This window comes from Chiloscyllium plagiosum, unplaced genomic scaffold, assembly GCF_037043375.1.
Source record: "Chiloscyllium plagiosum isolate Xiang-an unplaced genomic scaffold, Cpla_swu_hap1 HiC_scaffold_25, whole genome shotgun sequence".
NCBI lineage: Eukaryota > Metazoa > Chordata > Chondrichthyes > Orectolobiformes > Hemiscylliidae > Chiloscyllium > Chiloscyllium plagiosum.
Window position 1 is genome coordinate 56,392,815 of NW_028270163.1, and position 25,702 is coordinate 56,418,516.

The following is a 25,702-nucleotide window of genomic DNA, read 5'->3' on the forward strand; positions in this document are numbered from 1 at the left end:
TCAACACCATTCAGATATTTCATCTACAATATATTTTCTGTAAGCACTGAGATGTTACATGAAACTAAACGTAGAGAGCAGAGGGTCACCTAAAACCATGGAAAGGTTTTTAAAACAAAGATGAGGAGAAATTACTCCTCTCAAAGCGTCATGAATCTGTGGAATTCACTCCCCTGGAGTGCAGTGGATGCTGGGATATTGTGTAAATTTAAGGAGGGGTTAGACAATTTTTGATCAGTAATGGTTGAAGGGTTATGGAGAGTGGGCAAGAAAGTGGAGATCGGCCCTGGTCATATTAAATGGCAAAACAGGTTTGAGGGGCTGAACTGCCTACGCCTGCTCCTAGTTCTTTGTGTTCTTATCATTTTTTTTGAAAAAAACAGTACATGCAATTACTAGTTTAAAAATAAGAATGTCGATAAAATTACAGCTGAAGGCAGTCCCAAGGATGATTATTATTTACAAATTCCACTGTACAAATAGGTCAAGTTATGCAAGGAGACCTAGTCAAGTATGTTGAAGATTCTGAGTCAGTTTATGACTGTCATGATAGTGATAAAACTGGACTATTGATTTTTCAAATTCCATAATGTGATTTTATTATCTGGCACCTAAATGCATCAAAATGGCTTTAAAAATAGGAAAAAAATCACTGACTGCAAATGGAAACACCAATCAGTTGACCACATATACCTGTGAAACTAATGTGAAAAAAAGCAGACCTAAAATTAAAATATTTTATCAAAGGAAACTGAATTTAGTCCATTGTGAAGAAACTCTCCTCCTATTTTGCTTTACATGTAAGCAATAAAAGTTTCACATATTGGAGATCAAAGGCATTGCCTGTGATTATTATCTTGGAAACAAATAATTCACACACTGGAATGTATATACTGGATATATTTCAGGGAGATGCTTCTGACAGAACAGGAAAAAGTACATTTGTGACTGAAACGAACTGGAGAAAAGATTTTCTCAACCTTTTAAGAAGAAAACAAGTGATGACATAAGTTAAAGACAAATATCGGAATACTAAGAACTCAAAGGACAACTGAAATATCCATTACAGCTGAGGATATGAATGTCAATTTAAACAAATATGGTTTCAGGTTAAAATGTTCACACCTCAAGTATTGAATATTCTTTCATGTTCCTTTTGAAATGGTCACCATTGCTTTTCAACTTTGTACACGTAACACACAAGTTTGCCATCATGTCTTTATTACATTTCTCAGGGTTAGTGGATAATAAACTCATTCTTTCACTCAGGATAACTTTGTAATTAACTCCTTATTATTTCTGGTGAACCAGTTAAATATATTTTAATTTGAGGTATAGCCTAGTGCTAAAATAAAATCTTTGTTGTGGACAATTGAGGAAGTTGAAAAATGGGGAGCTGATTCACCCCTCCTAAGCCTGTTGTAATATGCACAACAAACACACATTTGCTCATCTCCTCCCCAGTGTGATTCTTGCATAGCCAACAAACACCAATCATTATTATGCTATTGCTTCATACAGCAAATCAGGATTTCAATGTTGTCAAACCAAAATTGCCTACCTTCGTCATTTTATTACTGAAGACATCCTTTGCATTCATGAACACCTGAAGGATTGCATCTGCTGCTGTCATAGAGGCATATTGCTTCCGGAGATCCAGAGATCCACTGGTAGAATACAGCTGTGGTCCACCAAAGGGGTCCATCAGATTTCTCTTAACTTTGTTGAAACGATTATCTACTTCCTCCTCTATTTCCTTCTGAACTCGAATCTTTGCCTTGTCTATAGCAGCTCGTTCTGTGCTTGAAGCCTTCCCCAGAGTCTATTCAACAGGATTTCAACAAAAATTAATTCATTTTTTAAAATTTCATTGACATTTCCTCCCTCACCTCCTATCTTTCACAGCAACAAATTGCCCCCCAGTTGACAATGCAGAATCTAAATTCGCTCTGCTTCCAGTTCATACATCAGCTACCAGCAACAAGCAGTATAGCGGCTCAGTGTTAGCACTGCTGCCTCACAGTGCCAGGGACTTGTGTTCGATTCCACCCTCGGATGATTGTCTGTGTAGAGCTGGAAAATTCTCCCCGTGTCTGCACAGTTTCCTCAGGGTGCTCTGGTTTCTTCACACAGTCCAAAGATGTGACAGTTAGGCAGGTTGTCCATGCTTAATAGCCCATAGTGTCAAGGGGTGTGCAGGCTAGATGGGTCTGGGAGGAATGCTGTTCAGAGAGTCAAAGTGGACGTGATAAGCTGAACTGTCTGCTTCCATGATGTCGGGATTCTATGAACAAAGAAACCAAGGGTGCAATGACCATCACCCTTTTTGTTTCTTCTAGAGAGTTATGTTTGCAATAGTAATTTCTGGGTTGATGTGGTGAGTAATTTTGACCTTAAGTGGTAACTTAATTGAAATATAGAAAGTTGGAAAACTGTCTACTGAACAAGTATACGTACAGGCAAGCAGAGAGGGGGCCATGGGATGTTTAATAGCAGACAATGTAGGCAGTGCAGACAGTGATAAAGTTAAGAACAAAAAATGGCATATGTTGCAAAAGTTAGAATCTTACAACCATGGAATTAGGTTGTAGGTGTCACTGTCTTTACATGTGCACTCTCAGAATGAATACAGCATTCTTTCAACGATTGTGGTATGTTTCAAGAGTCAGAGTGGGACCATTTGGTGCAGACACTTTGGCACGAGTGATTCGGCGCGGCCAGTTTGGGGCAATCCATTTCAGCACAGAACTGTTTTGTAGTTATTCAGTAGTAGTTATTAAACTACTATTATTAAAAGTATTAAATTATTAAAATTATTAAAATATATTAAAATAAAACATATTAATATACAAATTATTAAAATAAAACCTGTTAAAATGCCATCAACAATTTTGTATTTGCCTTATTTCTTTCATTTTTATTTTCTTTATAACATTTTTACTGAAGAGGCCAAACATTATTTTTCTTTTTATTGCTTTCATTAATGCTTGTAAGTAAGCCTGAAAGGGAATAAATAAGAGCTGCGCCGAATCGCTCGCGCCGAAATGGGTTGCGCCAAACCGGCCACGATGAATCGCTCACGCCAAAGTGGCTGTGCCAAATGGTCCTACACCCTTCACGGGTTCAGTAAAGCACCAGGGGCTTTTAAATTTTTTTCAAAGTCTCCTTTCACCGCTTGCCAAAGGAGACCTGTTGCTTTTAAAACTCTGTTACATTCTGATCTGCAGAGACGATTGGGAATACACAGTAGGTCCCCCCATCAACCGGGCAGAGAGGTGGGGTTAACAAAAAAACAGCTCAATGGTTGTGGGTCAAAAAGCCTTTGTTACAGTCAGGAAATTAGCAGGAAAGGCTAAACAAGTTGGGGTTTTGGTTGTTAGCAAAAAGTGAAGATTTAGAGGAGGCCTGTTAGTGGTCTTTCAAATTAAGGACAGATTGGCTGGGGTAAATGTATGAGGAGAGCATGTCAAAAGGTGGAAAGTACCCAAGGGCTATAAATACAGGGCAGTTACAAATAAATTCAATACAGAAATATGGAGATATTAGTGTTCTCAGAATGGTTACAGTATGGAACACTGCCACAGCAAGTGGTTGATGCAAATAGTATAACGACTTATTTAATTTCCTTTGAAAGCATGAGAGAACAGAGAATAGAAAGATACGCTGAGCAGTGGACTCAGATGGAAGAGAAGCTGTGAGCAATAAAAATATCAAAACAAATTTGTTTGTATTAATTACATAGGCATGAGGACAGTTTTGACCCTAATTAACTGGGCAGAAAAATTAAAAAGGTAGGACAGTCAATGAACAGCAGCAGACATTTGGGAAGCAGAAACACAATTAATATGGTTTTGCAATGGGTAGGTCATGTTTGATCATTCGTATGAATTAGAACATGGAACACAGAACATAGAACACAGAACAATACAGGCCCTTTGGCCCTCGATGTTGCGCCAACCTGTGAACTATTCTCAGCTCGTCCCCCTACACTATCCCAAAATCATCCATGTGCTTATCTAAGGATTGTTTAAATCTCCCTAATGTGGCTGAGTTAACTACATTAGCAGGTAGGGCATTCCATGCCCTTACCACTCTCTGTGTAAAGAACCTGCCTCTGACATCTATCTTAAATCTATCACCCCTCAATTTGTAGTTATGCCCCCTCGTACACGCTGACATCATCATCCTAGGAAAAAGTCTTTCACTGTCTACCCTATCTCATCCTCTGATCATCTTATATGTCTCTAGCAAATCCCCCCTTAGCCTTCTTCTTTCCAACATAGAACAGTACGGCACAGTACAGGCCCTTCAGCCCTCGCTGTTGTGCCAGCCTTTTATCCTACTCTAAGATCAAACTAACCTACATACCCTTCATTGTACTAAGTTCCATGTGTCTATCCAAGAGTCGCTTAAATGTCCCCAATGTAATTGAGTTCTTCAAAGATGTAACAAGCAAAGTGGATAATGGGGTTCTGTAGAAAGGCATTTGATATGTTGGCAAATGAAAGATTATTACATAAGGTAAGATCATATGGGGTTAGAGCTTGGATACAGAATTGGCTAACCAACAGAGAGCAGAGAATCAGGATAAATGGATCTTTTTCTGGTTGGCAAGATGTAAATGGTGGTGTGCCACAAGGTTTGGTTATCAGGTTTCAGCTATTTATGATTTATTTTAATGACTTGGATGCAGGGATAGAATGTAATGTAGGCCATGTTTGCAGATGGCTCTGAAATAGGTGGGAAAATAAGTTGCAATGAATGAATAAGAATTTTACAAATGGATATAGATAGGTTAGGTCAATGAGCCAAAATTTGCCAGATGGAATTTAACATGGATAAATATGAAGTTATTCACTTTGGTCAGAAGAATAAAAAGGCAAATTATCCTCTAAACAGAGGGAAAGTGTAGAGGGATTTGACTGTCCTCATGCATACATCACAGAAACTTAGTATGCAGGTGCAGCAGGTAAATAAAGAAGGGCAAATACAATTTTAGCCTTTATTGCTAAAGGAAATGGAGTATAAAAAGTAGAGAATTGTTGCTGCAGTTGTACATTGCATTAGTGAGACGGCATCAGGAGAATGCATACAGTTTTGGTCCCCATATTTAAGGAGAGATGTAATTACATTGAAGGCAATCCCACAGGACTTCATTAGATCGATTCCAGAGATGAAGGGTTGTCTTATGAAGACAGATTGAGCAGTTTCGATCTATATTCTTGAGTGCTTAAAAGAGAGGAGATCTAATTGAGGTATATAAGATGCTAAAGGGTATTAACAAAGTAGTCATAGAGAAGACGCTCCCTCATGTGGGGCAATCTAGAACGAGGGGTCATAGTTTTATTAAGAGGGTAATTGATTTAAAACAAAGATGAAGAGGAATCACTTCTCTTGAAGGGTCGTGAATCTCTGGAATTCACTCCCCAGAGTGCGATGGATGCTGGGACATTGTGTAAATTTAAGGAGAAAGACCCCTATGATTCATGTGTTTCAATAAGGTCATCTCTCATTCTGTTAAACTCCAAATGAGTACAGGGACAAACTATACAGCCTCTCCTCAGAAGACAGTCCCTCCATACCCAAGATCAACCTGGCAAATGTTTTCTAGACTGTCTTCAATGCCAGTGCTTTTTCCTTCGATAAGGGAATGAAAACTGTATTCCAGCTGAGGACCAACTAGCATCTTGTATAGTTTTAGCAAGTTATCCTTATTTCTATACCGCATTCCCTTTGAAATAAAGCTACCGCTCCATTTGCCTTCTCTATTACCTACTGAATTCGGTATGCTAGCCTTTTGTGATTAATATATGAGGATCTCTGTGCTGTAGCTATCTGCGATCTTTACTGATTTAAATAACATACAGCTCCCAACAAAATTGCTTGACTCATGTTTTCCCACATTATATTCCATCAACTAAATTTTTGCCCACTCACTTAACCTGTCAACTCTGTGCCATCCTCATTATTTGCTTTCCCACCTATTTTTATGTCATCTGGAAAGTTGAATGACTGTATGTTCACTTCCCTTATGCAAGTCATTAACACACATTGTAAACATTTGTGGCCTCAAGCATTGATCCCTATGGCACCACTGGTTACATATTTCCATCTTGAAAATGTGCCCTTTATCCTAAGTCTCAGTCTTCTATTAGTTAGCCAATCCTCTATCCAAGTTAACATGCTACCTTCATCAGCATGGGCTTTTAACTTATTAAATGGCTTTATCATCAAATTCGTTTGGCAGTCCAAATCTACTACACCTATTGGTTCCACATTATCTATCTTGCTTGTTACCTCTTCAAAGAATTCCAACAAGTTTATCCAGTTACTAGGTGATAGTCAGATTCCGTCTTGTTGAAGATGGTCATTGTCTGACACTTGTGTGGCACAAATGCTACTTGCTACTTATTAGCCTCAGCCTAAATGCTGTCCAGATCTTGCTGCATTTGGACATGGACTACTTCAGTACATGAGGTGCTGTAAATGATGCTGAACATCAGCAAACATTTCCACTCTCTTCTTATGATGGACAGAAGATTAGCTGGGCCAAGTGGCTATTTGTAAACTGTATTGTTTCCTGTGATTCTGACAAAGAGTCATCAGAGGCATAGAGTCATGGAGTCATACAGCATAGAAATATGTCCTTCGGTCCAACCAGTCCATGCTGAACATAATCCCAAATTAAACTAGTCCCATCTGCCTGCATTTGGCCCATATCCCTCCAAACATTTATTATTCATGCATTTATACAAAATGTCTTTTAAAGGTTGTAACTGTACCTGCACCCACCACTTTCTCTGGAAGTTCATTCCAGACACGCCAACCACTCTCTGTGTCAAAAAGTTGTCCCTGATGTCTATTTTAAATCTTTCTCCTCTCTAAAAATATATACTAAGTGATGAAATCCCATACCCTATGGAAATGACACCTTCATTTTTATTTATTCATTTTGTGTGATATTAGAGTTGCTGGCTAGTCATCATTTATTCCCCGTCCCTAGTTGCCCCTTGAGAAGATATGAGTGAGCTGCCTTCTTGAACCGCTGCAGTCCATGTGCTGTGGGTTGACCCACAATGCCCTTAGGGAGGGAATTCCAGAATTTTGATCCAGCGACACTGAAGGAACGGCGAAATATTTCCAAGTCAGGATGGTGGGTGGCTTGGAAGGTAACTTGAGGGGGTGGTGTTCCCACGTACCTGCTGCCCTTGTCCTTCTGGATGGAAGTGGTCATGAGTTTAGAAGGTTGCTGTCTGATCTTTGATGAATTATCTAGGATTTTATAAACCTCTAAAAGGTTACCCTAACGTGTTCTAGATCTTCTGCCAAATCACCATGTGTCACTGCATAACAGAATGTTCACCTCAAAAATGTTGGTGAATTAAGCAAGAAGAAAAGTTAGGAAACAATACTTGGCTTTGTCTCAGGGGATAAAGGAATATGATAAATATTTCAATGGAGCAGTCTAGGTAACAAACTACAAGTGGAGAAAAAGGGGCAAAGTTACCAAAGGACCAATGTCACCCTAGAACTGCACCCCAGATATCAATCAATACCTTCTACAGGGATGGAAAAGGGAGCAAAGATAATTATTTATTACTAGCCAAAATGAGAACATCTATAAAATGAAATAAAAGCTACTTACTGATATTAAAAGCCCAATGCTAGTAATTCTGATTCCAAGCTCATATGGCGAGTCACAATGATATTGGTCCGCTAAATACTTTATGAAGTCAGCCAAATCTATTTTTTGTGCTTTGCTGGATTTTCTATACGCGCGGATACTCTGGAGGGAAAAGTAAATCATGAATATCTGCAAATATTTATTATGACAATGATAATGAAAACGACAAGAACAAACAATAACTAGGAAGGAAACAAGGTAACAAATATGTCAAGCAAAAGATTCTGAATTTTTACAAGTAGATTTTCACACCACTACACTCCTTATTCAAAGAGATAATAATAGGTATAATTGGGATAATTGATATAGGCAGAAACCAGCAATTTAAATACTTGAAGTACACAATCCCTCATCTGTGATGGATTAGTTGACCTCAGCTAGAGGGGAGAATGGAGCTGGATGGTCTCTGCACGTTTCCCTGTAGATTGAAGAAAGGAATGAGTTTGGAGGAAGGAGAAACACCAGTGGGGTGTTGTGATGTACAAGAAAGGTAACAGCAACATGAGAATTCTATAAGAAAATTCTCTTAGTGGCAAGCAGTGCACCGCTCAAGTTAACAAATCAACAATTCATGGGTTTCAAGATCCTATAAATATATCATCTCCATGAAGCAAATATTTACCCAATTTGTTCTGTTATCAATCATAAATGTTTACACAGTTACTAAGCTCCAAGAATGCATTGCTCGACTTAAATAAAAATTTTCTTTGGCTTTATATGAAGGATAAAAGTCTCATCCTATTCATAAATGCATTCTAAACATTCTATACCTGTAAAATATCCACGGTTTCAATTTCAAATATATCCTCATCCTTCAAAGATTCAGGCACTTTGAATAACCTGTGCACAAGAGGCTGTTTGCATAAAGGGCCAAGTCTCAGATCTTCAAAATGTGGCTTGTTTTTCAGTGCTCCCAAGCACTGATTCAGCTCATAAAGCGTACAGACACTCCGCATAGTTTCAAAAGCCTTTAAAAAAAAAGAAATTGGCCAGAATTAACCATCTGCATTGCAAAACAGAACCTTGCCTTACATTAGGGCAGAACAAAAATACAGGGTCAACTTAAAAGTAGGATGTAATGTAATGATTAAATGAAGCCAAGACTGATAAAGTTTGTTAATTACAATCAGTATTTCTAGGGGAAAAGAAAGAAAGTATTTCTAGGCTGAAAGCAGAGAGGGTAGGGTGAGCAAAAATTACACCCTGCTGGAGCTACATCCCAATTCCTTTGCGTCCACAAACCATTCCCACTTACTTCGATGAAAATGGTGACTTCACGTTGTGTCTGACGAAGTTCTTGAACCGCAGAGAGTTGTCTGACAGGTGACCAGATGCCAATGTCTCTCATGTTTTGCACCCGAAAATGTCTGCAAACTCTATCCAATACCTGTATATAAAAATAAAGAGGAACACAAAACAATTAGTTGTAAGAAGCTAGCTAGTTGCTGGGATCAGGCATAGAGGAATACCATATTTACTGTTGACTTGTACTTTATCTTTCTCAGGCATATGTTTCAGATCTATGTTTATTTTGTTTTAAAACTTGTACTTCTACATGATGGAAACATTATACAAGCACAAAAAGTCACGTTTGATATCTCTTGACTCCACAAATAGCAGAGCAGGTTCAAGAGGCCATACGGCTTACTTCTACCTGTACATCTTATGTTCTCATATATGTGTGTCTGTGGGAATTAAAAATAGACTACTCCTCCCACAGCGCAAGTAAAATTTGTTTCTCCCAAGTCCTTTCTCTAATTTATTAGAGCACATACCTTTTTTTCAGTGACCTGTTCTCTTTCAGCAGATAAAGCACGAATAAACTCTTCAGTTTGCTGATTCACTTCTTCCACATCAATCTTCTTATTTCTGTGGCACATTAGAGGTTCTGAGGCTAACGTGTCTGCTAACTGCATCACAGAACGATGTTCCTCTCTTACATATCGATGGTAGTTTTGGGTAAATCGGTCCTGTGATCTCATCTTCCTCAATTCCTCCTCTTTCAGCTTTTTCAGTACTTCTTTTGATACTTTTGTGTCCAATGTAGGGAAGTCATCTGAAGACACTGTTGTCATGGCAGGGGAAGCTGAACGTGATCCTGGACTAACTGAAGCAGTCATCTTTTGATTAAGTGTGTAAGATTCAGTTGGTTGCGCTGTTGTATTTTGTACTTGCCACGGATTAATAGCAGTTGCAGGTGCATAACATTTTCTTGAGGTTTCTTCCGTCTGGCAACTTTTTGGTTTTGCACAGCCTCCACTTTTCTCAGGATCATCTTCTGAAGATGATGTCGGCAATGCTGGCGAGACTGTTTGACGATCTGTGAAACCAAATGTTGCTACTTGTGGCAATGGAAAACGATTCAACGGTGCAGGATAGAACATGCCACTCATTGGTGTTATATTTTGTCCATACATTGCACCAGGAGCTATGCATAGGGTTAAACAAATGAGATCAAAGAACATTAGCCTGACATACTTTTCTACAATCAATTAATCATTGTAATAATAGACTTGACTTTGATCATAAGGCACTGGATATTATTTATGGTTAATATATTATTTCAGCAAAAAAAATTATTGAAGAAAGGACAGAGAAAAGGAAGGAAAGCAAGTGTAAAAGAAAGGTTGGTGTGGGAGAAACAAAAACATTGGCTTAGATGAGGCAAGATAACTCAAAAGATGTAATAAGTCATCATACACTCTGCTGCCCACTTTCAATGACATGTATTGGAGATCCAGAGGTTTGACAACATTAATTATACTGGTCTGTGTTCATTGACAGTTTGATAGTTCTGCAGTCTAACAACATAGAAAAGTCAAAAAATTCTACCCTGACGGCCCAATTTGCACACAGTGAGCTCCTTCAATCAGCAATGTGATGTTCATGTAGGGATAAATATTGGGATAGGACATGGAAGATGGTGCTTCTGAGCTTCAAAATAGTAGCATACTGGATTTTTGTGTTCAAATTCTGAAGTGGAACGTGAACCCAGAATCTTGTGACTCAGATGTGAGCAAGTGACACAGTTGACACCTAAAATAAAAACGTAAATTATATAAAGAGGCAAATTTATTCTGATGGTTTTAATACAGGTCACTCAGGGAGACAGTGTTGCTTTGAAAATGTGCACTTTTTACCAACATCGTGTAGCCTGGAGCTATGGATAATGATGGTAAAGGCTCCAATTTCTCTTCGCCACATGGCCGACCCAGAATTTGACCCGCCCTTACAAGGGACTCTCATTGGAAGGACTTCCAAGTTGACTACTCAATCATGTTCTGAACACACCTTCCTTTGTGATCAAGATTTGGGATGGAACTCAAACCCAGAGCTTTTGGTTCAGAAGCAGGGATGCTATTCTCTGCACCATAATATTACCAATGATCTGGGAGTTCAAACACACAAATCACTTTTAAAAAGTAGCAACACAAGTAAATAAAGCCACAAAAAAGTAACCAAGCATGTAATGAAGGGAGGATAAATAAAAACAGGAAAATCCTGCGGAAACTCAGCAGGTTTTGCAGCATCTATAAAGAGATGCAGAATTAACATTTTGAGAGTGAAATGACACTGCTTCATAATTGAACAACTGGAACTTGAGTCCTGAAAAAGGGTGCCATCAGACCTAAAAGGTTCTCTCAGTTTCTCTTTCTCCACAGATGCTGTGTTTCTCCAGTACTTTGTTCTTATTCCTGGTTTACAGCTTCCCTTGCATTTTGCTTTTGCAGGGTGCTGGGGCTTCACTCCAGTAGGTACTGATGTAAAAATCAGAGAATTCATTGCAGTTTCTTGACTAGTTCACATGTGGAGTATGCTGTACAACTCTGGGACTTGTTTTTTAGGCCTCATAGGAGGAGGGTGTGTGCTATAAGTAGCACTGCCAGTCACTTTGCCAGATCTGGGTTCCATTGTGCCCTGAAGCTATCTTTTCACATCTTGTGTGTTAAGGCCATTCACAACCACAAATGCCAGTTAAAGGGGGCCAACTGGGATATCCCGTTGACATGGCACTGTGGGAGTAACCCACTGCTTCATTTAATTTTATAAGCCCCGAACACCACCTTCTTCACCAAAAATAGAAATTGCTGGAAAAGCTCAGCAGGTCCGGCAGCATCTGTGAAGAGAAATCAGAGTCAACGTTTCGGGTCTGGTGATCCTTCATCAGAACTCAGATCCGCATCTGCAGTTCTTTCGGTTCCCATCTTCTCGAAAGCCACCACAGACTGCCTGGTAGGAGTTCTCCCTGTTGGGTGGTAACCTAGCTGCAAAAGCTATTAATTAGTTAGAACATAGAACATAGAAGAATACAGCGCAGTACAGGCCCTTGGGCCCTCGATGTTGCGCCGATCCAAGCCCACCTAAACTACACTAACCCACTATCCTCCATATACCTATCCAATGCCCTCTTAAATGCCCATAAAGAGGGAGAGTCCACCACTGTTACTGGCAGGGCATTCCATGAACTAACGACTCGCTGAGTGAAGAACCTACCCCTAACATCAGTCCTATATCTACCCCCCCTTAATTTAAAGCTATGCCCCCTTGTAATACCCGACTCAATACGCGGGAAAAGGTTCATACTGTCGACCCTATCTAACCCCCTAATCATCTTGTACACCTCAATCAAGTCACCCCTAAACCTTCTTTTCTCTAGTGAAAACAGCCCCAAGTGCCTCAGTCTTTCCTCATACGATTTTCCTTCCATACCAGGCAACATCCTGGTAAACCTCCTCTGCACCCGTTCCAATGCCTCCACATCCTTCCTATAGTATGGCGACCAAAACTGCACACAATATTCCAGATGCGGCCGTACCAGAGTCTTATACAACTGCATCATGACCTCAGGACTCCGGAACTCAATTCCTCTACCAATAAAAGCCAGTACGCCATATGCCTTCCTCACCGCACTATTTACCTGGGTGGCAACTTTCAGAGATCTGTGTACATGGACACCAAGATCCCTCTGCTCATCCACACTACCAAGTATCCGACCATTAGCCCAGTACCCCATCTTTTTGTTATTCTTCCCAAAGTGAATCACCTCGCACTTAGCTACATTGAATTCCATCTGCCACCTTTCTGCCCAGCTCTGCAGCTTCTCTATATCCTGCTGTAACCTGCCACATGCTTCCTCACTGTCAACAACTCCTCCGACTTTCGTGTCATCCGCAAACTTGCTCACCCAACCTTCTAACCCCTCTTCCAGGTCATTTATAAAAATGACAAACAGCAATGGTCCCAAAACAGATCCTTGCGGAACACCGCTAGTGACGGCACTCCATGAAGAAACTTTGCCATCAACTACTACCCTCTGTCTTCTTCCATCCAGCCAATTCCTAATCCAAACCTCCAACTCACCCTCAATGCCATATCTCCGTATTTTCTGCAGTAGCCTACCATGGGGAACCTTATCAAACGCCTTACTAAAATCCATATATACCACATCTACCGCTTTCCCCTCATCAACCTCCTTCGTCACCTTTTCAAAGAATTCAATAAGGTTTGTGAGGCACGACTTGCCCTTCACAAAACCATGCTGACTATCCTTGATCACATTATTCCTATCTAGATGTGCGTAAATCCTATCCCTTACAATTCTCTCTAAGACTTTGCCCACAACAGAAGTGAGACTCACCGGCCTATAGTTACTAGGGCTATCCCTACTCCCCTTTTTGAACAAGGGAACCACATTTGCTATCCTCCAGTCTTCTGGGACTACTCCTGTAGACAAAGAGGACATAAAAATCAAGGCCAATGGCTCTGCAATCTCCTCCCTTGCTTCCCAGAGAATCCTAGGATAAATGCCATCAGGCCCAGGGGACTTATCTATTTTCACCTTTTCCAGGATTTCCAACACCTCTTCTCTACATACCTCAAAGCCATCCATTCTACTTATTTGTGCCTCAGTATTCTCATCGACAACAATGCCCTGTTCCTGAGTGAATACTGAAGAAAAGTATTCATTCATTGTCTCCCCAATCTCTTCCGCCTCCACACGCAACTTCCCCCTACTATCCTTGACTGGACCTATTCCTACCCTAGTCATTCTTTTATTCCTAACATACCTATAGAAAGCCTTAGGGTTTTCCCTAATCCTATCTACTAAGGACCTTTCATGTCCCCTCCTTGCTGCTTTTAGCTCTCTCTTCAGGTCCTTCCTGGCTACCCTATAACTCTCAATCGCCCCAATTGAACCTTCACGTCTCATCTTGAGATAGGCCGCCCTCTTCCATTTAACAAGGGATTCCAATTCCTTATTAAACCACGGCTCCCTCGCACGACCCTTTCCTACCTGCCTGACAGGTACATAATTATCAAGGACACTCAATAGTTGCCCCTTGAACAAGTTCCACATATCATTTACACTCTTGCCTTGGAGTCTACTTTTCCAAGCCACACATCCTAAGTCATGCCTCACCGCATCATAATTTCCCTTACCCCAGCTATAATTCTTGCCCTGTAGTACACACTTATCCCTCTCCATCACGAGTGTAAAAATCACCGAATTATGGTCACTATCCCCAAAGTGCTCACCTACCTCTAATTCTAACACCTGGCCTGGTTCGTTACCCAGAACCAAATCCAGTATGGCCTCACCTCTTGTTGGCCTGTCTACATATTGTGTCAGGAAACTCTCCTGCACACATTGAACAAACACTGACCCATCTAACGAACTTGAGCTATAGCTTTCCCAATCAATATCAGTTGAAAAGGTTGGAGTGAGAACATCTCCATTTTGAAATACTGCAAGGTCTCTGATTGGTCCTGAGCTTTGAGAGCCCATTCACCTTCCATAACTGGACACTAAGCCTGCACAATAGCCACTAAAGAGCTGCCCCTGAGAAACTCATGACAAGTGGGCAGCACAAGTAGTTAGCACTGCTGCCTCACAGCACCAGGGTCCCAGGTTCAATTCCAGCCTCGGGTGACTGTGTGGAGTTTGCACATTCTCCCTGTGTCTGTGTGGGTTTCCTCCCACAGTCCAAAGATGTGCAGGTTAGGGTGGGTTGGCCATGCTAAATTGCCAAGAGTGCTAGGTGCAATAGTCAGAGGGAAACAGGACTGGGTGGGTTACTCTTCAGAGGGTTGGTGTGGACTTGTTGGGCCGAAGGGCCTGTTTCCACACTGTAGGGAATCTAATCTAATCTAATCTAAAGTGACTACTTCCCCACATTACATGGGCTTCTCATCCAGATTTCTGTCCAATTGTGAGATTTAGAAACTTGCAGGGAAAGTCCTGCATTTGGTCATTGCAGTAAAACAAAGCACAGGTGTTTACCAAATGGGTCTCAACATTGTATAGTGATCCCAAAGCAGTTGTGGTTACCAATGGATTAGGCTCGGATAGCTTCAGTGTGGGTAGGGGCTGCCGTCAGGGATGTCCTCTCTCGCCATTGTTATTCACGCTAATAATTGAACCACTAGCAGAAGCTACACGAGCTGATCCTAATATAGTGGCCCCAAGGATTGGTACAGGTAAACATAAAATTACCCTTTATGCAGATGATGTTCTTCTATTCCTCAGTAACCCTTTGATGTCCATACCTCGCTTAATCCAAGTTATTAATACATTTAGTGCATTCTCAGGCTATAAAATTAATTTTTCAAAATCGGAGGCTATGCCAATGGGTGGACTTGCTATGATACCCCGCTTAGCGGACGGTTCCCTTTTTCCCTTTCACTGGTCCCTGGAGGGTTTCTTATATTTAGGCATTTTTATTACTCCAGTATTTGGTCAGTTGTATAAGGCTAATTTTGTGTATTTATTGGAAAGGATAAGGCAGGACCTCCAGCGATGGGGAGACCTACCAATTTCCTGGTTGGGTAGAATAGCATTAATCAAAATGAATGTCCTGCCCCCTGTCCTATACCCTATGAGAATGCTTCCAGTGATGCTGCCGAGGACGGCTTTATGTAAATTATATGGCTGGCTGAGTTCCTTTATCTGGAATCATAGGCGGCCCCTCATTAAGCTGAAGAAGCTACAGCTTCCACAGGCAAGGGGTGGATTGGACTTCCCAGACTTTAGGAAATATCAGTTAAGTTCCCTATTAAGTTACATAGCTGATTGGGTCTTGTCTGATCCACAATCAATCTGGTTAGACATCGAGGCTTCTCAAGTAAAATACCCACTTATTAACCTTTTATTCTCAGACAAGAGGAAAATCATTACAGATCACTGTAAAAACCCTATAATACTAAATACAATCAAGGCTTGGAATATAATGTGGCAAAATGAGGGTAATTCACATAAAACATCCCCCTATGCACCGATAGTGGGAGCATGGGGATTCCAACCGGGGTTAACAGACGCCACTTTTAAACTCTGGAGATCCAGGGGTATCTCATGTCTAGGGGATTTATTTAAAGATGGGGTCCTGATGTCTTTCGGACAGCTGCGTCAGAAATTCGGATTACCCAATGGAGACCTCTTTCGATACTTCCAAATTCGAGATTATATACAGAAGAAGACTACGTTATTAGATAGTCTTTATAAATCCGATAGAGAATGTAGTGTCCTACGACCAGTGGGGGTATCTTCCGTCAGTAATATTTATCATTTACTACATGATGAAGTATCGGGAGATATGGATAATCTGCTTAAAACATGGGATCAGGATCTGGGACTAGAAATCTCCACAGAAACGTGGAATGATATCTGGGAAAATGCTAGAAGAATTACTATTTGTAACAGAACCCAGGCTATCCAGCTGAAGATACTTCATAGGGCCCATATAGCACCGGTTCGATTGGCAAAATTTAAGGCAGGAGCATCTCCAATGTGTCCTAAATGCAAAATAGAGGTGGGCACTCTTGTACATTGCTTATGGACCTGCCATAAGATCCGTAGATATTGGACTAAAGTAGCAAGTACCCTGACAGAAATTTTAGGAACGGAAATTAAAGTGGACCCTGTATCTCTCCTCTTGGGCTTTTCGAACTTTCCCTCTCTGGACACGTACGGGAAGAGACTATTTTCTATTCTTTCTTTCTGTGCAAGGAAAAATATTTTGGTGAACTGGGTGGCTGAGGGCCCCCCTGGACTTTCAAATTGGCACAGACTAATTATGGAATGTATTCCCCTTGACTTCCTTACAAATATGGTGCACCGAAAGACCGAATTATTTTATAAAATATGGCAGCCCTTTTTGAATTACATAAATACAGATATTTCGGCTATCCTAACAAGGGCTTTTATTTAATTGAGACTACAAACCTGGCTGGTCCGCGGCCCCTCGGGGGAGGAATCCCGCACGAATACGGGTTTTATTATATCTGATGCTAACACATCCCGAGCATGTAAGAGACTTAAATATACACCCTGGTTAGTTGTAGGTTAGATTAGTAGATTAGTTGAGTTTTGTTTGTTTGTTTTTTTTTAGATTACTTACAGTGTGGAAACAGGCCCTTCGGCCCAACAAGTCCACACCGCCCCACCGAAGCGCAACCCACCCATACCCCTACATTTACCCCTTACCTAACACTACGGGCAATTTAGCATGGCCAATTCACCTGACCTGCACATTTTTGGACTGTGGGAGGAAACCGGAGCACCCGGAGGAAACCCACGCAGACACGGGGAGAACGTGCAAACTCCACACAGTCAGTCGCCTGAGGCGGGAATTGAACCCAGGTCTCTGGCGCTGTGAGGCAGCAGTGCTAACCACTGGGCCACCGTGCTTTTCTTTTCGGTTTTTTTTTGTCAAATTTTGGCTATTGTATATTTGAGCTAATTGTATATCAATGTTTATATCTGAGAGTTTTGTTTATTTTTGTAAACTTGTAAAAATGTTAAATTTCTAATAAAAATATCTATTAAAAAAAAACAAAGCAGGGCCTAAAAATACAACAATTGACTCCAATAATGTGAGAAGTGATGTAATTGGCTGCTTTTAGAAAAGATGGAGGAATGACCTGACAGTGATTCTGACTCAGAGGCAGGGACCGACTGTAATGTCAAGATTAGAGTGATGCTGGAAAAACACAGCAGGTCAGGCGATATCCAAGGAGCAGGAAAATCGGCGTTTCAGGCAAAAGCCCTTCATCAGGAATACAGGCAGAGTGCCTGAAGGGTGGAGAGATAAATGAGAGGAGGGTGGAGGTGGGGAGAAAGTAGCATAGAGTACAATAGGTGAATGGAGGTGATAGGTCAGGGAGGAGGGCGGGGGAAGGTAGCAAAGAGTACAATGGGTGAATGGGGGTAGGGATGAAGGTGATAGGTCAGAGAAGAGGGTGGAGTGGATAGGTGGAAAGCAAGATAGGGTCCTACCTGCCTATCCAAAAGAGAAAATGCTGGAAAATCTCAGCAGGTCTGGCAGCATCTGTAAGGAGAGAACTGAGCTGACATTTCGAGTCTAACTGACCCTTTGTCAGCTCTTTTCTCTCCTTACAGATGCTGCCAGACCTGTTGAGATTTTCCAACATTTTCTCTTTTGGTTTCAGTTTCCAGCATTTGCAGTAATTTGCTTTTGTCCTACCAGCCTGTCTTCCTTTCTACCTATCCACTTCACCCTCCTCTCTGACCTATCACCTTCATTCCCACCCCCATTCACCCATTGTACTCTTTGCTACCTTCCCTCACCCTCCTCCCTGACCTATCACCTCCATCCCCTTCCCCACTCACCTATTGTACTCTATGCTACTTTCTCCCCACTCCCACCTCTCTCTCATTTATCTCTCCACCCTGCAGGCACTCTGCCTCTATTCCTGATGAAGGACTTTTGCCCGAAACGTCGATTTTCCTGCTCCTCGGTTGCTACCTGACCTGCTGTGCTTTTCCAGCACCACTGTAAACTTGACTCTAATCTCCAGCATCTACAGTACCCACTTTCGTCCATCTATAAAGTATCACATCCTCAAATATGCAACAAACAATCACTTGTAAACCCAATATGAAATTCAGGGGAAAACATCTCGAACAGAGAGTGGTGAGATTGTGGAACTCGCTATCACAGGGAGCAGCTGAAGTGAAATAGCTCAGATGGATTTAAGGAAAAAGTAGATTAAATATGTAAGACAGGGAGGAATAAGAAAGGGGCTAAGTAAAGTGTAGGAGGGGATTGGTGTGCAGCATTATTAAGGAGATAGCTTGAAAAAAAATCAGAGTTTGGTTAATTCAACACTCTTGTATGGAAATCTGGCTTCAATGCCATAATGAAAGCAGCACATTATTCCCCTCATTCATATGGGGAATTTTCAATCCAGATTAGTGATTTAAAAATAAAATACCTCGTGGCAATTGAACATGTGGATATATACACTGACTTGCAAAGTTTCTGTTTATGATTTCCATACTTGGTAAGGGGGCAGGAACTGGCTTTGATCCTTTGTTGTCTTCTGTTTTTATTACTCCAGAAGGTTGTGCGGGTTTCAGTTTGATCATGTTTTTTCCGGATGTTTGGACAATATCCACCACATCAGCCATGGATCTGATGAGCTCACTTATGGAGCCGAATCCATAAGATTTTGCTCTGAGGTTGAAATGATTTTTCTTGTTGTAGATCTCACATAGTTTTGCTTCAGGAATGCCATTTGGCTCAGTTCGCAAGAGATCCAGTATCTCAGCCCGAAGTTTCTCCATTAATTTGACTAGAGAAATATAATGATGGACAAGTTAAAATATAAAATCATGTACATAAATAATTTATTAATATTTATATAATAAAACTGACATCAAGAGAGAAATTTAAAAAAAGTCATTTGCACTATTCTTGCGTATTTTCCAATAGCTGGTTCCATAGAATCAGAGCAAATTACAATTTTGACAATTGAAACGCATCTGGATGGATTTATAAATAGGAAAGGTTTAGAGGGATATGGGCCAAATGTTGGTAAATGGGACTAGATTAATTTAGGATATCTGGTCGGCATGGATGAGTTGGACAGAAGGGTATGTTTCTGCGCTGTACATCCAAATGACTTAATTACTGGAAATATTCAAGGATGTGATGACCACCAGAAATTATGAACACATGTCAGGATCATCAGCTACAAAAAAAAGCAGTTACTAGACATCAGCAGCTTTGAACTTACAGCAATAGCAATATTCTACTTGTTTTGCCTACACAGGTAGGGTTTACGTAAATGGGACAGAAGGCATATCACTTTTTACAGATCAGCAAACATTTGATTAGATTACTTACAGTGTGGAAACAGGCCCTTCGGCCCGACAAGTCCACACCGACCCTCCGAACAGCAACCCACCAAGACCCATTCCCCTACATTTACCCCTTCACCTAACACTACGGGCAATTTAGCATGGCCAATTCACCTAACCTGCACATCTTTAGACTGTGGGAGGAAACCGGAGCACCCAGAAGAAACCCACGCAGACACGGGGAGAATGTGCAAACTCCACACAGACAGTTACCCGAGGCGGGATTTGAACCCGGGTCTCTAGCGCTGTGAGGCAGTAGTGTTAATCACTGTGCCACCGTGCCACCCGGGTTGCTGTCCTTCATATATTATAATGGGATATATAATACTTTTAATGGGAAACCATATGCAAATAGATCTGTCACATTTTGTCAAAGTACCAGTCACTCAATATTTATTTCCTCCATAAAATCTATTAATCTATTAAATTTCATGTCCAAAATAAGATTTATAAACCAGGTTAAAATTCCAAGAAATTACAATTCTAGCATAAAATCCATAATCAAAACCATCCGTTTCCTTCCACCTGATTTGCATATCATATTTTCCATTATGTATACTAATTGCATGAAACACTCTGCCGTAGCATGTTTCAGGATCCCATTATTATTTAGGTGAAGTAATTTCTTCTGAATTCCCTCCTGGATTTCTTGATGATTACCGTACCTAGTTGACTCTAATTATACTCCTGCCCACAAGAAGTAACGTGACTACTGCATTTGTTCAAACAAAACCTTTAGTAGTGATAAATAGGTTTCTGTTCAGCTTTCTTTTACCAAGGCAGAGAAAGAAAACCAATGGACACCAATAAGCTTTATTTCAGACAAATAATTTTGGTAAATGCCATATTCTAGATATTTTCTAATAAATCTATTCAGTGATGTTATTATAAACTTCTGAAATATGTGGGACTTGAACTCAGGTCACCTAGCTCTGAAGTAGGGACATTACCATTGTGTCACAAGGAACTATGTCAAGTTCTGTTGTAACCTACTTACATACATGACACCTTTACAAATGGGTTGGATTCAGGCCAGTCACTGTTGGATGTTTTGATCAAACCCTTGAAACCTCTAACATGGCATTTTCAGCTTCCATTCCAATTCACCCAATATCCACGTGGGGCTGATTTCAGAAGCCATCCTGCTTTGGATCTAAATAGCAATCTCAGAGTTTACTACATTTAAAAAATGTCCCATTCATAAAATGTCCCATTCAAAACATCTGAACCACCTCAAGATACAACACAGGGAATACTATCTGCCAAGCTGTGGAAACAGCATACTATTGACAAGGTTAGGTGATCCTACAACCAACAGAGCAGATCTTTACTCTGCAGTTCTGCCACAGCCAATGATGGACAATTAAACAACCAAAAGGAAGAGGCAGCTACACAAATATCCCTATCTTAATGAGGAGATGCCCTCACATCAATGCAAAAGACAAGACTGAAGCATTTGCATCCACTTTCAATGTCCATCTTGGTCTCCTCTCAAGGTCCTCAGCATCATAGATGCCAGGTTTTGGCTAATTCGATTAATTCCATAGAACATAAATCAAGTATAGGCTTAATATACTGAAAGATATGGGCCCTGACAACATTCTGGCAATAACATTGAAGATTTGTGCTCCAAGACTAGCTATGACTCTTGACAAACTGTTCTAGTACAGCTACCTAGTAATGCAGAAAATTACACAGTACACAAAAATCAGGACAAATCAAAACTCACCAATTACCACTCCATCAAACTACTCTTAGTCTTCAGTGAAATGATGGAAGGGGTGGATGACCTTGCTACCAAGTAGTATTTGCTCAGCAATAACCTGTTCAATTCTACCAGGCTACTTGGCACCTAACCTTTTTTTAAAGTCTTAGTAAAACATGGACATAGCTGAACTCCAGAGATGAGGTGAGAGTGACTGTCCTTGACATTAAGGCAGCATTTGTCAGAGTATTGCATCAAAACTGTAATCAAGGGAATCAGGGGAAAATTCTCTGCTGGTTGGAGTCATACCCAGCTCATAGAAAGACGATTGTGGTTGTTGGAGGTCAGAATTCTCAGTTCCAGGATATTTTTGCAGAAATTCCTCAGGATAATGTTCCAAACCCAACCATCTTCAGCTGCTTCATCAATGACCACCCCTCTATCATACGGTCAGAAGTGTGTTTACTGATGATTGCACAATGTTCAGCACCATTCATGACTCCTAAGTTACTGATGCCTGCTTTTATATACAGGACACTTGGGAAATGTCCAAGCTTGGAGTGATAAGTGGCAAATAACATTCACACAACACTAGTGCCAGGCAACAACCATCTCTAACAAGACAACCTAACCATCTCCCCATGAGATACAAGGGCATTACCATCACTGAACATCTTCTAAACATCTTGGGCATTGCTACTGACCAGGAATGGAACTGGACCAGCCATATGACTTCTCTGACTATAACAGCAGGACACAGGCTAGGATTTCCACAGTATGTTACTCACTTCCTGACTTGTCTGTTCACCATCAACAACACCAGAAAGGTTTGCAAAGATAGGTGCAGCTCAAACGAAACTCAAAGAAGCTCCACACCATCCAACACAAAGCAGGCCTGGTAGACTGTCACCACTTTCAACATTCACTCCCTTTATACTGATACACAGTGGCAGAAGTGTGTACTATCTTAAGCAGGTTTGTCAAACAGCTGGGCCACATTTGCTTTGCTGAGGGGTCCTTTGTAACTTTATGAGTGTGTCATTGTTCGAAACACAGGTACAAGTGAAAGATTTTGAAGTGACATGCTCCTCCAGTAAGAGGCATGCGTCCCACCATAGGGGAGTCATGGAATCATAGCATCCCTACAATGTGGAAGCAGGCCATTTAGCCCACATTTACCCTCCAAATACCATTCCACCCACACCCACCTCCCTATCCTATCCCTATAACACGGCCTTTTCCACCTAGCTTGAACATCCCTGGACATGATGGACAGTTTAGCATGGTTGTGACCATAGTGATGACTGTGGATTGTGGGGGTGGGGGGATCAGGCAGCAGATGGTGAGTTCTTCACACTAGTCTCCCCAGGAGCAGAGGCTGAGTTACAGATGGATAAGATAGAAGTAGATAGACTGTTGATTAACAAGCAAGATATCAGGGGCAGGTTAGAATGCAGACTTGAGGCCACAATCAGATCAGCCATGATGTTATTGAAGGCTCAAAGGACAAAATAGCCTACTCCAGTTCCTAATATGTGTTGACATGATGCAAAAGAAGTAAACTACTGGAGCAGCAAGGCTCTTGCCAACCAAGGTATCTATGCCCATAGCATGCTGTGACTTGGAACAACATTTTTTCATTTAAATATGCATTTGGTTAACAACCTAACAACCAAGAGATTTAAAAGCAGGTATGGGCAATATTACTGGGCCACACGTGCAGTCATGTGACTGGATTAGCTTTTACATTGCACACATTGTGGTTAATAAATAACATAATTAAATCATGGTCCAGTCTGTTCTCTCAGATAGACATTCTCTCATTTGTCCTACTGTTACAACTGAGAGCTTGTTCTGTGGAAATTGGCTGCTGTATTTCCTATATTGCTAGCTTCAAAATACATCACTTGCTGTAAAGTATTTTCAATGTGCAACCCAACCTTTATTTTCCACAATTTTATTTTCAGAATAATCATTCACAGGATATAGCTATCACCAGCAAGCTAGTATTTATTATTCATCTCCCGTTGCCCTTGAGAAGATGGTGGTGACTAACCTTTCTAAACTACAATAATTATTTGGATTATAGCTTCTGATGACATTCTGGGGCTCACTAGTTTGCTTCAGGGGATAGGTCTGTGGCTTTAGAGTCAGACATAGGTCAGACCAAGGAAGTATGAAATATTGACAAGTTTCCTGGCTATCCTTCAACAGTTTCATGGTTGTCATTTCAAACTATTCCTTTTATTCCAGATTAATTCAAATTTTCATAACTGCCAAAGATTGGCATTTGAACTCATTAGTCCGGGCTTCTCTACATTATTTTATAATGTACTATAGCCACTCTGCGACCAAACCTGGCAGAAAAACTAATTTAAATGCCGCAGGACAGGAAAAAAAGAAAAGATTTGCTAATGAGCAAAGTCTTGGGGAAATGGGTCAAGCACTTTAACAGAATATGGAAGAAGTGGCGCATAGTTCTCTGAGCCTCAATTACCTGTGTATCCTTTCTCTGATAAGACTGCTAGACCTTTTTCACAACATCTTCAAACTGAGACCAAACCTTCTCCCTTGTCCCCTCTACCATCAAATCCAAGGACTCAATTTTCAAACTTCCCCTCAGCTAATCCTGAAAGCCCTTCCAAGCACTGATAAAGCATTAGAAACTGACATCCCTCTCTATTTCTCCCAGATTCTAGGATCTACTACTGTTTTTCAGGACCATGAGACTTTCTGAGAATTCTACTTGAATTTCAAACTAAGTATGGCAAAACTACAAAATTTTACACATCAATATAATTGTTATAATATAGAACTAGAGATTGTGCTGAACAAATAATGTTTTATTCAACATTCAATCAATGAAGAAACAATTATGAACCTGGCAGCTATATTCTATCAAAGATTAACTGCAAGACATTCAGAAAAACTCCTTTGATGCAGAACAGCAAATCTGTCCTAGGATGCTGGCACACTGATTCACATGATATGAATAGCCAAACAAGGAATAATTTAAGTAGGGAGATTGGACATTCCCACAGGAAAGGATGAAAAGAAAAATTATGAAGTTATTCCTGAGCCTACTCTCCCACAACCTTTAGCAGTAGATTCTATAGCCTGCATTGGCTGTGTTCAGGGGAACAGAACAGAGTGTGCCCACTCAGTGCAGAGGTCTGATACATGGACTTGTATTCTACAGAGGACAGAGCTTACAGAAACCTTTTCCTCATATCAATTTTCAGAAGTAGAGTCATTTCAGTCAAAGGCAAAGTATAATCCTGAGCCTCCAATGGAATTGATCTGTTCATTATTGTCAGAGAGATAAACTAAACATTGGTACCAACAGAAATGTGTCACTGCAATGATCTGAGAGAACACAGTTGTTTCCCAAAATTGGCAAGAAATAGTGTTTACTGAAATCACTAAGACATTAGTGCCTATTAAAAATCACAAAAGTACAGCATTAACAATAGCAGTTCTGACTTACCATGTAACTGGAGTACAAACTCAGTCAGCCAAGTGTATGGGACTCAGCAAACCCAAAGCCGATTTTGCACACACCCCAGGAACCTGCTTACAATGCTTCCTCCCTTTAAAAATATAGTCTTCTCTTTCCTTGTATTGTAACAGCTACAAATCTCTTACCCAATGGAAAACATTACAGTGTGATGATGAAATGAAACTGAAACTGATCAGACATCAGGAATAGAAAAGAACTTGAGAGCCGGAAATGAAGATTTTAAAAGAAACAGAATACAGTACAATTCTGAAATCATTTACTTCTGAAACAATTTACATTTAATTGCATTCTGTGGACAGACATATGATTTTTTTTTCAAGATATACAGCTAAGGAGCCTATTTGGTTTATAGATTGTCTCAACTGAGATGATAAATAAAGTTGTTTGACAAAATGATTGTGATCCATTACCTTAAATAAAGTGCTTTCAGGGAGCAATTACATCACAGATTGGCTGCAGACAGCAGGTTTCTTTTCCTAAAGAATTGAAGTGAATCAGATTGTCATAAAGCAACAATCCAGTGCCTTCAGTAGTTTTGAAACTACTGTATCTTTGTATTCCAGTTTCATTCAATTAATTGAATTTAAATGCCCCAGTTGCTGTGATCGAGTTGAAACTAATTTCTCCACATTG

At 40.5% G+C, this 25,702-nt stretch overlaps 1 protein-coding gene across 4 annotated transcripts in view; it reads right to left on the reverse strand.

The window, feature by feature from the left end:
* The window catches only part of LOC122562305 (uncharacterized), a 152,232-nt gene that overhangs the window by 102,309 nt on the left and 24,221 nt on the right, over positions 1-25,702 (reverse strand). The window contains exons 1-7 of one of the 4 annotated variants that reach the window (XM_043715135.2): positions 25,037-25,149; positions 18,917-19,276; positions 9,460-10,112; positions 8,940-9,071; positions 8,455-8,652; positions 7,646-7,786; positions 1,562-1,822 (exon numbers count right to left, since the gene is read on the reverse strand). In XM_043715135.2, the coding sequence (XP_043571070.2) occupies positions 1,562-1,822; positions 7,646-7,786; positions 8,455-8,652; positions 8,940-9,071; positions 9,460-10,112; positions 18,917-19,268 (1,737 nt within the window). In that variant the 5' untranslated portion in view covers positions 19,269-19,276; positions 25,037-25,149. Of the gene's footprint in view, positions 1-1,561; positions 1,823-7,645; positions 7,787-8,454; positions 8,653-8,939; positions 9,072-9,459; positions 10,113-18,916; positions 19,277-25,036; positions 25,150-25,702 lie in introns of those variants that run through there. The other 3 variants (XM_043715131.2, XM_043715130.2, XM_043715129.2) reach the window with 3 other exon arrangements.